The sequence below is a fragment of the Sphaeramia orbicularis genome, chromosome 21 (assembly GCF_902148855.1).
Source record: "Sphaeramia orbicularis chromosome 21, fSphaOr1.1, whole genome shotgun sequence".
Taxonomy (NCBI): domain Eukaryota; kingdom Metazoa; phylum Chordata; class Actinopteri; order Kurtiformes; family Apogonidae; genus Sphaeramia; species Sphaeramia orbicularis.
The window spans coordinates 49991099-50004824 of NC_043977.1; the positions used below are offsets into that span (position 1 = coordinate 49991099).

Consider the following 13726-nt stretch of genomic DNA (forward strand, 5'->3'; position numbering starts at 1 on the left):
ATTTTAATTAAATTTAGTGCTTTAGCCTAAATCATTTATCACAACTCCATGTTATGTTGGTGTTTTTGTCTGCATGTATTATTAGATAATTAGATGAAAATGGCACAGTTCCTTGGAAACTGCCCCTGACACACTGCAGACTCCTACGGCAACTTAGTAAAAACATAAAAACAGCAGAGCACATAGAGATTAAAGCTGGGTTGTGAGAGAAGAGTGTTTCAGTAAAGCTAAAGGAGACTCTTTTATCATTCCTCAAGACATAATCGGTGGGGAATAATGATGATGATTATGATAGTAATAGAAGATGGACTTGGCTAGGAAGCCAGGCTTGTCTCATTGTGCCCAACAGAAAAATCGTCATGGCTTGAATAGAGTGTCTTTTGTGTGCCTCTGATCTATGTGTATGTGACAGAAGATACCTTTGCCCACCAGCGTCTTTCTTCTCAAACACTAGATGGACTATAAAGCATCCTATGGATAGAGAGGGACCAATCTGTCAGACGGGACAGAAAATAGCCCAGCTGAGGACGTACTTTAGCTCCTCTTTACATCTATATGATATAGCTGCATGACTTGACAGGCTTATAGAGGCAATCACAAGGCAAGTGTACTTAGGAGGGATCCGACAGCCTCACTTTTTGATATTCTCGAGCACACAGCACTGACATAGCACTGCAATTGTAAATGTATCTGTGCCATTTTAAATAACGATAAGGTGCGGTCAGTTTAATTTCTAAACCCTCCTTTTCATGCAGAGGAGCAATAATGATAACACTGGGTGATAAAGGCTTGGATGTACGCAAGCATTCATGCAGAAATTTTCTTATTAAAGAACTGTCGACTCTGGTGTGTCTGCCTTTCAGATTGGGAACCACGTTTATAAAGACAGGAGCTTATTGACTCAGCTCATCAGCAGTGGGAAAAAAAATTAGACCCCAATTTCTCTGGGTGTGAAAATGAAGCAGATCTTGGGTGAGAAGAGTGACCTTTTAATGTCTAACCTCCTGCAACAGAGCATGACATGACTTATGACTAAAGAGGCACCAAAAACAGTTGTATAACCATGCTTAAATGTCACTGAACATCATCGAACTGCAATTTTACATGTAATGGCAATCCAAACATGACTAAATTAGACAAAGCTACTGTACTCTTGTTAATGAATCAGTCTGATCTGTGGTCTAACGTGTGCTAAATTTTTCCTGTGGCTGATTTCAAAATGTTTCCAAATATGTCTTCATTTGGCTCCCTCATATACTATAAGAATGCAATATTAGAGTTAAGATTTAATGTGTAAGATTCATTTAAGCTGTTTTGGAGTCTCTGTTTTGGGTTAGGAGGTTGCTATTTTTTAATGTTAACAATGTTAACAAGAAAAGCACCCGGAGAGCGCAGACCTCCTCCAAGACAGATCTGCCCCCCCCCCCCCCCCCCCCCCCCCCGTTTCTTCGTTTGTTAGGAAGATAACTCAAAAATTTATGGACAGATTTTCATGAAATTTTCAGGAAATGTTGATACTGGCACAAGGAAGAAATGATTAAATTTTGGTGGTGATCGGGGGTGGGGGTGCCCACGGGAGGGCCCCACTGATCGGTCTTGGTGGAGGTCCGCGCTCTTCAAGTACTTTTCTAGAAAAGACAGCGCAAGCTAACAAACAAACAAACATGCACGCACACAAAGCAAAGCAATCACAATACTTCCTGGCAGAGGTAACAACAAATGAAAACCTTTTAAGCTAATGGTACCTGGACAATGCTACTACTGTAGAGGAGCAAAAGAGATGCATTGAACAACTCTGGAATTAATGGAAGGATTTTCATGGAAAATCATAGAAATACCATAGAAACCATAAAAATAGGACCAATGGCCCTGTAGCTTACCAGCCAAATAAAAAGCTTTGGGAAATGTATCCAGATGTCATTTATTATCACCCAGTTATGTGTATGTATTATATTACAGAAGTAGCCCATGTTTTGGTCATACTCCAATCAGATCTGTAAAAAATTTAAATTCCAAGTTGATATCATTGATACTTACTGATTTATTGTATCAATCCACTTCCTATCCCTTATAAAGGGAAAATTTTTCAAAGTCGCACCAAATCCAGAATCAGATACGGATCGAAATAATTTCCATACCTTGTGTTGACATCATCATAAAGAAGCTGTATACCAAGTTTGAAGTCAATCGGAATTGTAGTTTCAGAGAAGAAGACGATTGAAAGTTTTGTAACGGATGACAGACAACGACAGACAACAGACGACGACAACAGATGACAACAGATGCCGATGACGCCGAACGCCGCATGACGACAATAGCTTATAATAGCTAATAAAAACTGAGTTTTCTTAACATCAAGAAACAACTGTCCTCCTACTGTAAAGGTCATAATTTGTAGCTTCTTTGCATTTTAAAGGTGTGGCACCTCTAGTCATTGTTTTCATGTCATATCATGAACTCATATGCCCATCTGGACACCAGTTATTTTAGTAGTCCCCAAATCTCGGACCACACACTACAGGAACAGCTTTGTTCCTGCTGCTATTTCTCTTTTAAATGAGCCTTAATGCACTTCACTTTATTTTAATTCATGGGTTCTAACTTATTTTAACGTGGTCTTAACTTATTTATCATTTATTTATTTATTGTCCCTTGTATTATAGCATTATATCATGCTTTTATGTTTTTAATCATGCTTTCAACAGGTTTTATACTGGCATTTTAGTCATATATGATGACTTTTATTTATTTTAGTCTGTTTTTTATCCATTTATTTCTAGTCTGTTTTAACCATGATCAGTGAGCTGCTGGGAGTACCTGTCCATGTCTTTTGTCTGTGCTGTTTTTAATCTGTCCCCTGTATGTGTCCTGTGGTTTTAATGTTTTTTTTGTGTATAACATTTGAGATGCCCTCTCCAAACAGCAGAACAAATTTACCTATGGGTATTAATAAAGTCACCTTGAACCTTAAGCTTTATTTCATTAAATTGTGTTTTTGTTCAGGTTGGCGCAGAAATAGACAAGCAGCAGAGCCTGAGTCATGCTTCTACAGAATGCCACCTGAGAAAGAAAGCTCAGACACATAACAATATACATATACTCAAGTCTACTGACATGCAAGTGAATGCAAATTGCCCCAGTCCATCGTCAGCATCAGCAGTCTGTCAATGGAGATTCATTTGGAGACATGTGTAGGTTAGATTTATTATAAAATATTGTTTTAATCTAAGAACAATTGTTGTTACACACACACACACACACACACACACACACACACACACACACACACACACACACACACACACAGTAGGCCTATATATGCTGTATATATGATAAGTATGTTTTGTTCAGTTCCATCCAGCGGCAGTGTTGAAAGAGGGATTCTGTGTAGGTACAGCAACTATATGTACACGTCTATAATGAGCTGCTCTGGCATTCACCTCTGCTGTTTTTAGACATTTTAGTTGCATATATTTGTTATGATTCTTTTGAGAGGTGGTGTAATTATTCTAGGCTAGAATCAGATGTTAAATTAGACAGGGCTTCGGTATCTGTTCTTGTCACCTGATGTGACACCATCTTCGTCTTGCAGACTCACACAGTCAGTAGGAAGCTTCGTACCACTGGTGGTCATATGTGATACTGACTGTGAAATTCCATTTTGCATTTACACATCAGTAATTACATGATGATTACAATCATTACATGACCTATAACTGTCTTGATTTGTGTTTGTGAATTGATTACTCAAAAAACATTTACACAAAGTTCTACTTTTTGGTCCTTATTGTCAATAATCCATCATTTTATCTCTCTCGTTCTCTTTAACCTTCTCTCTTTAACCCCAACTGGTCAAGGCAGATGACCATCCTCCAGGAGTCGGGGTCTGCTTGAGGTTTCTGCCTGCAAAAAGGACGTTTTTCCTCACCACTGTCACCAAGTGTTTGCTCCTGGAGAATTCTGTTGGGTGTCCGTAAACTGGACTATGAGTCTGGTTTCAACCTCCTCTATATGAAAAGTATGAGATAGGAGATAACTTTTGTAATGATGTGGCGCTATATAAATAAAATTTGATTGATTGATTGATTGATTGATTGTTTGTTTGACTGATTAATTAATTGATTGGTCATTGACTGTGGGTTTTTAATGTCTTTTAGTATGGGTCGTTATATCCAGAAAACCTGGCAACATGGGGAAAATTCTGTAGGCAGGTAACAACCTTTAGTGGGAGGCAGATGAGATAGTTACAGCAAAACACCAAAGTATGGGGACTTGGACATAGGAGACCATGTTTCTTTGTTTTGCCTGATTCATGTGTGACTTATTTTTGCATTTTTTCTCTTATTTTAGCAATTCCCCAGAACCTTTTGTCAAAACTCTTCCCAAACTATAAAAATGACCTCTGTGCAGACAACTTTCACAACGTTCACAAGATGTCGTCAACTAAAAAATGGCACTGCACAAAGCAGACTCCAACACAAACTTCATGTTAACATTGAAATGTTGCAAATTAGGTTGTAAAGCTCATCAAGCATTAAAGGTACATAATAACAGAAAATGCACTTGGCAGGATATTCAGAGAGTTAAATTTTTAGGGCCATATTGTAGCTACATGTCAACCAACTGAAAAAAGCTGAAAAATAACACAAAACAACATGCAAATAATGAATCTTCAGTGTTAAACTCCTACTGATATATAAGTATTGTAATGAGATTCTTCAATTAGATCCTCCCCAACTCTTCTTATGCCCGACCAGATGGGATAAAACAGAATCAAAGACTTTCAAATTTGCTTTTAATATAAAACTTTTAACATCAGGCTTAGAACTTCTGCACCTCCACTGGACTTAGGCTGCAGAAAAGCTGCACCATGAAGTAAGACTGAAAAGATTTTGATTCATCTGTTGCTTTTAGCGTGGCTGTCAATATGGATTGACAGTAGTTTATCAGTTAAGATTCTGTCAGATGTGAGTCTATTGCTCCACTCTGTGGCTTGACAGGTAAGTAATATGGTAGCTCCCACAACTGTGACATTTTGACTTCACTTTCCCACAGTAGCATGAGTCAGGCACAGACCATAAATGTGAATGAAAAACAATGACAAGATACTGGTTACTGTTCCTGCACTTTACATTCTAATCATATAACAGGTACATTACATTTTCAGTAAACATGAGCACCTACAAGGGGATACAACCGTCTTTATGAGGAACCTAAAACATTTCCTTTGCACTATTTATCTACATTTTGTTGTTATGATGTATTTCAATATATATTTACTGGCTCTAAGCAAACGTCATCTTTCAATGTCTGATTCGTCAGTCAGGTGTTGCTATTTAGTACTTTGCAGTAAAACATTCATGACATCAGGTTTTCAGAAAGATTTGGATACACATGTAGGACACACCTCCTACTGTACCCACAGTCTGAACTGAAACACTCTGTGCCCCTCAAACGGAAATGAAACAGTTTTTTATCAATGGCTTCCATTATAAGTACTGACTGACAGATAAGACTTTCATCCTTTAATGACAGCTTAAGTGAACTCCAGGGCCTTTCCTTGCTGATCCCAGATCGATTCTATTTCTGCTCACAGCAGAGAATCGGGCTTCTGGCTGGGCATTCTGACAAACCCTCTGCCTTTGTTAAGTCCTTGTCATCAAGGAAACTCTGAACATGTAAGTAATGCAAACACTGCTTGGCAGCATTTTAAGACATGTTTGTGGAGAAGCAGACAAACATATCCATCAATTCAGAACACATATTTGTCTGAACACACACACAGAGCATCCAGATTCCTGATGCTTTGGGAGTTCACCAAGAAAACAACACTGGTCTGTTTTTAAAGATTAAGAGCAGTAGTGTTTACGTACCTCTTGCAATTGTTTGATGCGCTGTTGTTGTAATATGGATAAGTGCATGTAAAAAGTGTGACATGACCAAGTGATGTTAAATAAAAAACGTTCTTAAGACAGAGGTGTTTGGAGATGGAAATGGCAGAAGAGCACATTCTGTGGACGTGATGAGCGTGATCTAAAGTGATATTGATTTTTCTTTTGTCTTTTATGAAAACTTTCCAAGATTTACACAATATTTTAATATTTTGTTGTTTTTCTTGACTTCCCTCATGCATTTTTCATTATTGAATAAACATTTCAACTCCTGTGAATTTTCAAAGTATGACGGTCTTACTTTAGTCCTTGCTATGATCTTTTCCTTAGTTTGTTTTTATCACCCAGCCCATGCTACAGTAAAAAAAAAAAAATGTCACAATGTCAGAATGGGATTAAGATACAATTTATGTCAACATCAGTGATGACCTTTTGACATTTACATGAAATGGGCAGATTTAACAGCCTATCAAACAGAAGATGTGGGTACAGTTTCCACTTGTATAACACAAAGATATTTTTCTTAGTTTGTGTATTTTCTGCCTTGGTGGGTATTCTGTCTATAGGCTGCTACAATGTAAAAATGACAACAAATTGGTACAAATAATTAGACAAACCACTGTTTCTGATGGACTTCAAGCTGTGAACACCATGGATAATTTTGCACGTAGCAGATGCAGAAGCCATGAAGTTGAGAAGCAGCAACAAGTTCAATTCTAAACTTAAGTTACCTTAAGTGTTATTTGGGATTGTGGAAGTGTGTCTTTACATGTTGTGGATCTGGCCATAACACCAGTTCAGTCTGTCTGCCAAAGGTAACCATGCTGACCTTGATCTACTGCAGGTCATACACTGATTTATAAACCTGGATTTTATGTTTTAGGTGTAGCTTCATTACACAAAGCAATAATAGACATGATCAAAGTAGGGTGTGGCACTATTGTTTTCCAAACTCTCCATTTTATCTGTCTACTTTGTAAAGCATTTTCAAAAATCCCAAACATGGGAAAAAAATATCCATTTGGCAAAATATCCACATTAGTGTGCAAAGAGCATGAGAAGATAAAAATGCTTCTCTGTGTTAACATTCTATGAATGTCCTCAGGCTCCAGGCATGATCAGGACACTCCTCCAACAGAAAACATATTCCAAATATATTGACAAGTACATGTTTATCAATATGGAAAACATAACTGTAACAACAGTAACTTTCTTATTTTAGGTCTCACCACAATTTTTTACACTATCAATGGTATTTCAATCATTCATCATGTTTTGAGAATGTTTGGAAAATCAACCTCTCTGTGATTTAAGCATGAGGATGTGTTTGGAAGCATGAGGATGAGCATGAGGATGCCCAAATTAAAGCGCAATCAACAGACACAAAAAAAGTATGTTGGAAGTCCGCAGAAAGTGAGACTTACCATCATCCTTCACCAGAACCTCCTTTTGGCACGTGTCTTGTACATTCACAGTGCAATTGACAATAAACTCTGGTGTGGAGCAGTCGTGTGTCATCTCCTCACACTGGTAGCACTGAATCTGCAGAGCCAGCCCTGCAACACAAGCACACTCCATTATCTATCTATCTATCTATCTATCTATCTATCTATCTATCTATCTATCTATCTATCTATCTATCTATCTATCTATCTATCTATCCATCTATCCATCCATCCATCCATCCATCCATCCATCTATACTTGACTCAACTATCACCTCATCCCCTAAAAACATCTACTCCACTTTCTCCACATCCGAAATTCAGATTGTTTCCTCTGAAAATGTAAAACAGTTCCATTTCGAGGACTATATGCTTAAAAAAAAAAAAATTTCAACCGACGTGGCACACATATTTGGTTATTCAGCTGCATTTCAGCTGCTGCTGATTTCTTTTTTCACTCTTTTTTTTCTTGCAGCTGCAAAGTGGTGCAACATTTCATCATGCCTTGCTTCATTTTTTTGTTTTGTTAGTACCATGGTAAATATTCATTTATTCAGAGGCGGTAAACAGTTTTGTGGATGTCTAGGATTTTGCACTTGCTGTCAACATTTGACAATACTCTGCTCAGAAGCAATACCAAAGTTAAATATTTCTGTCTTTTAATGTACTTTCCTAATATTTGACAACTAATTTACAGCAGAAATTTGTATGATTTTTTTTTGGAATGAAAAATCAGATCTAAGCAACGTTATTCATTTCAAAACAATAAATGAGTGACGATATGTAAGCTTCTGTGCTTAAATTCAACTTTGAGGTACTTCAGACTTTTCCTTCCTTGTGTTATTTCATATGTTTACAGTATATACTAAAAGAGAAAATGTTGTGAATTTAACATTTGCAGTTTTCACCCAAAGAATGTAGGCCAATCATTATTATGTTTTCAGAGTTTTAATATCGGTGCTTTTAAAGAAAAAAAATATTTTTTTCTGCCTATTATCTATTAATTTTTGCAAAAACATGATAAAATGAGAGGATTTGTGCGACATATGTTAAAACACCAATATTCACCATGCCAGTAAAACTGCAGCGGACTAAAAACAAGAATGCGTAAAAATCTGGAAGTTTATAGGCTCTACGATCTGTAAAACAGCCAAACTTACCTGCATCCTTTATGACACATAGAGGCACAAGAAAAGCCTAAAGGTGTGAAATATTTACTTATTTAAATCTAAATTTTCCATCTCAGTGTGAAATTGAGCTTACTTTCCGTAAACCACAAGTGGATCGGCGCGCATCCTCCCCAGCCGTGCGTCTCCCCACAAAGCCGTGCGTTTACCCACAAAACCTACATCTTCCCGTTCGTCCGTCAACGCGCTTCTTCTCCAGGAGTAAAGTTTAACCCGAGAGCCTACACTGATGCACCCTTTAAGTTCCATGTAAAACAAAAAAAAGGCGTAAAAAAAATGAGAGAAGCACCGGATCCATTACCTGAGCTGACGGAGAACAGGAGGAAAGTTGTGAGGGTGAGCAGCCGCATCGTGCGCTTATTGTGGCGCCGAACACGAACATGAGAAACGGATGTTCTCCGGGTCTGAGGCGCACAGACGGAGCAGCTGGCAGCCTGGCATGGTGAGCATGACACCTCCTGCGATACTTCACCTCTCTTATCCCAACACCCAGCGCGCGCACACACACACACACACACACACACACACACGCGCGCGCCTGTGTTGTGCACCACGTGACGCATAGGTACGGGGTTTCACCAGTGGTTCCTTCAACCTGCCTTCTATTAAAACACTGTTTATAACACGGGCTTTATACGATGAAAACCACACATATTTTCATAATATACCCATCGGCATTTCTCTTATTCACAACATTTCATGTGACACAAATCAGACACTTTTAATGATGTTACATCTGAAGTGTCCAGTCAAATGTCATTATTTGCATACTGCTGCTGCTGTAAATAGATTGCATGTACGCTATAGATTATATTATAGTGTACTCTTTATACCACGTATTTATTCTTATTTTATTTTTATCTTTTAAAAAATGCGTGCCATTTATCCCATAAAGACCCAAATATCCACCGGTGACCAAAAGCATCTGCTGATGTAAACTGTTTAATACCTGTTGATCCACTAATTCTGTAAATCCACGTAAATAATTGGTGTAAAATGCAGTTTGTCCTCTTTTCACGTTCATCAGATATGACCTATTTGAGGCTCTGTAGTGAATGTGGAAACACCCTCATCTTCTACAACTTTGATTCACCAGTAAAATGGAGTTGGATCAATGACATTGGATGGACACACTGGGTTTATGTTCAGTTAATTATAGATTTACTGAAAAAGTCACCTTTTCTTCAGTTTATCTGTGTTTGGTATAATAATCCTTAAAATGTAGTCTCAGCATGATGATTAAAGTACATGATCAGTAGACTAAATATAAGAAAAGACCTGATTGTCATTGAAGAAATGCAAAAAAAAAGAGAGGATAATATTGTGATAAATAGCCATAGATCATTTAAGAAAGGTTAAATAGAGAGGAAGAATCATTTGGGAACTACCACAAAGTAGCACTGGGTCTTTATGGGTTAACAAGGTGAGAGAGAAATGGTGAATCAATTCTCTGTATATCCTGTGCATCCAATGAATGACAGTGAAAAAAATATCTTTGAATCTTGAGATTTTAACAGTTACCACATCTTAATGTAATCTCCATTTTCAACTTTTATTCACAAGTAATTTCGAAACCAAGATGGGAACTTTCATTTTTTTCATGCAGTAGTAAGAGCTACTGTGATGCCACCCATTGGTGTGTGAACTGATGTTAAGAAGTGAAACCAGAAGTTTGTGTTTTGACCATCTTCACTCTTTGGAGTCAGAATTGACCATATTTATACAAAAGGGCTGGGGGAGCACATGGCCATGGGGTGGTGGGTGAGCTAATGCTAAACTTACTTGCGTCTGTAGTTTACTGACACAGAAAAATAGTGAATTTCATCAAACGTGTAACAAATTCATTTGATGGTTTTGTTAGCGTTACTACAGTCAAGATGAAAAAGAATGTTTTATTCAGTAAACATTTCTGAGTGAAACTCAACTCAACTTAGATCACTAATTAGAGGGCCCAGATGAAACGAAAGAGACCAGAATGACCCAGAATGACTTAGTATTTTTAGAGTGAAGTTCAGTGTAACTCTGGAGGAGCGAGACTTTTTTGGACCTTGTCTCTAATGGCCAGAAATGGCATTACACTTCAAGATCTGCTTCACTTTTGAGATGTGCTTCTTGTCCTTGGTGTAAAGTAGTAAAACAGCAATACTACACAATTGAAAGATTCAATATATGATTCACTTGTGCTTATATGCTGTTGTGAAGTTTGTGACTGACTTTGTGCTGGAATTCAGTCATCTGTTGACTAAATGACTCCATATATAAGACAATGGCCCAATCCCAATTCACCCCTTGGCGATTCCCCTTACCCCTCCCCCTTGGCCCTTGCATTGGTACTACCCCTTGAAATGGAGTTGCAAGGGGTAGGGGTTGAAACGTTCCCCTATGAAATGGGACAACGCTTCGAGACCTGTTAAGTCATCAGCAGTCATCGATGCCGCTATAAACAGATGCAACAACTTTGTTTCTGAAAGTATTCATGACGTCGTCAGCAGCTGTAACCATTTCTGTTCCATGGGCTTTGGTCATCTTTTTGCGGCTATCAAATGCAAACCTAGAAATGGGGTCTATAAGTCATTGAAACAGCATTAAACGGATGGTCACATGATTAAGTTGTGTATGAAGAAAATATGTAAATTTGTGTGTCTCTTTTTACCTCCATCTTGCCGATGATTCAAACAGAATTATGAGGGATTTCTCCAACCCCTCTGTTTGTAGTGTAGTCTTGAAAAATCTCTGTTTCGAGGGCCAAACAGCCCTCCTCCTTAGTCCTTCCCCTCCGACTGATTGAAAATCGGGACACCCCTACCCCTTCATCTGAACGCACAAAATGGAGGGGGAGGGGCCAAGGGATGAATTGGGATTGGGTCACTGTTTCTCAGTTATCTACATCCATGACAACAGCAGCCTGTACACTGATTTCTTGAGTATGGAACAATAGAAAACTTTGTTTTTAGATAACTCTATAAACTATTTTTTTCTATGTCTTGTCATATAGAGAAAGATGTGATTTGTGTTTTGTCAGTTTGTATGTGTTTTACATTTGTGTGTAACATTTGTGTTTACTTTACATTTGTGTTGGATTCTGTGTTATTGGGAGCCAGTCATTTTCTAGCAATAGTTATATGGATTTCTAAGATAAATGTAGCCAAAATAAAAAGCACAAGCAGGTATAATAGGACAGATAATAGATAGTTACACCCAGATAGTGGCCAGGGTGTGTTTGGTTAACAGCGCTCCAGAATAACCACACATTTCAAACCCAATATCAGAGAGTTTACACAAAAAACAGTGACAATAATAAGAATTTGGATTGAAACGACTTAAAACTAATCTATTACTTGTGTGTTGTGTCATGCTTATTGTTATACACTTTATAAGACCTTAAATTGCATATTTAGAATGCTATTGCATAGGTCATTTTGGTTTGATTTAGTAGAAAGCTGACCATATTAAACTGAAATTGTCTGCCCATTGTAAGCACACTGAAACAATATTTTTTATGTTTTCATCTGGGTTTGTCTGTCTGCCTGTTTGTCTGTCCGTTTGTCTGTTAGCAAGATAACTCAAAAAGTTATGGAAGGATTTTGATGAAAATTTCAGGAAATGTTGATTCTGGAACAAGGAACAAATAATTAAATTTGGTGGTGATGGGGGTGGTGGTGGGGGGGGGGGACTGATTTGTCAGGTCTCTCTGATTTCTCTGAGTGCTTTTCTAGTTTAGTCGGGTTTTTATTCTGAAACTCTGTACATCAATTTAAACACCAAAACCCATGAATTAGTCTTCACCTTAATGTTCTCCTTTCCTTCCACTGACTGCACTGGAGCTCTCAGCCCCAACCTCACTGGTCCCCACTGATGATGTAAATTTTTAAAAACAGACTATAAATATAGACTATACTTTAACTTTCAGAACTCTTACTGCTGTGCATTTGCTTTGTTAAGGATGTATCCACTTGAACTACTGTGCATGTGGAAAATGGCAAGAACTCCGATGTGACAGTGTTTTTAATAGTTTAATGGAGCTTTCTGGCACTTAGGAATAACAGTAATACATATTTTAGCTTCATCCTTGAAATCAAAATTAACACAGTGATGGAGTGAGAGCCTTGTTCATAGGAGGCAGTATATTATAGTACAGAGATGTCAAACTCATTTTTCAGGGGCCACATTAAGGCCAGTTTGATCTCATGTGGGCTCGACCAGTACAGTAATAGCATAGTAGCCTATAAATAATGACAAGTCTTTATGTTAGGGCCAAAAATTAACATTAAATTCTGACAATATTTACATTTACAAACTATCCAAATGAAAAAGATGCGAATAACCTGAAAAAACTGAAATTTCTGAAAATGCAATTTTAACAATATTGTCCCTCAACTTATCATTTATGCATGTGCATTATGGACTGGTGCTACAAAGGCATAAAACATATAGTAACAGACAGAATATTGTTAAAACTGCACTTAATTTTCTTCAGACATTTCAGGTTGTCCATATTTGTTCAGGTTATTCACATTTTATTGTTAAAGGATAGTTTGTTAATGTACATAAATATTTTCGGAATTAAATGTTATTGTTTTGCCCTAAACCAAGAAAAAAATTTGTAGTCATTATTATGCAATTATTTTACTTGAGATCACAATTGGTCTGTGTGTGGAGCCTGAACTGAATTGACTTCAGCACCCATGACTGTTTATATCTTCAGTGTAATTTTTGCGCTTAGCAAATTCATCCCGTGGGCAGGATCGGAACCTTTGGTGGGCTGGTTTTGGCCACATATTTGACACCTCTGTTATAGTATAGTTTTGCTTCATCATACACAAAAGTCAGAAAAACAGTTGAGATCCCTCCACTGGATAATTACTACAGTGATGAATATATTTGAGATTTAACAAGTTCTTTGAGCCTTACTAGTACAGTGAGTAGATTTTCATTTCTTAAACAACCATCACTTTCGTAGGGAGCAAAAGGATGGAACAATACCAGGATTCATCAGGATCATATTGTGAGAGAGTGGTTCAGGGAGCATGAGACATCATTATCAGAGTCCAGACCTGAACCACAGAGTCAAGACCTGAACCACAGAGTCGGGATTTGAACCTCAGAGTCCAGACCTGAACGTTAGTGACAATCTTTGGGACATGATGGAGAAGAGCGATCCAGTTTACATAACAACACAGACTTTCAGTCATGAATACAAGAAG

At 37.7% G+C, this 13726-nt stretch overlaps 1 protein-coding gene across 1 annotated transcript in view; it reads right to left on the minus strand.

The window, feature by feature from the left end:
• Nucleotides 1-8994, minus strand: part of LOC115412196 (ly6/PLAUR domain-containing protein 1) — a 29986-nt gene extending 20992 nt beyond the window's left edge. The window contains exons 1-2 of the mRNA XM_030124546.1: nucleotides 8824-8994; nucleotides 7316-7447 (exon numbers count right to left, since the gene is read on the minus strand). Coding sequence (XP_029980406.1) covers nucleotides 7316-7447; nucleotides 8824-8872 — 181 coding nt within the window. The 5' untranslated portion in view covers nucleotides 8873-8994. The remainder of the gene's footprint in view (nucleotides 1-7315; nucleotides 7448-8823) is intronic.
• Nucleotides 8995-13726: the final 4732 nt, after the last annotated feature.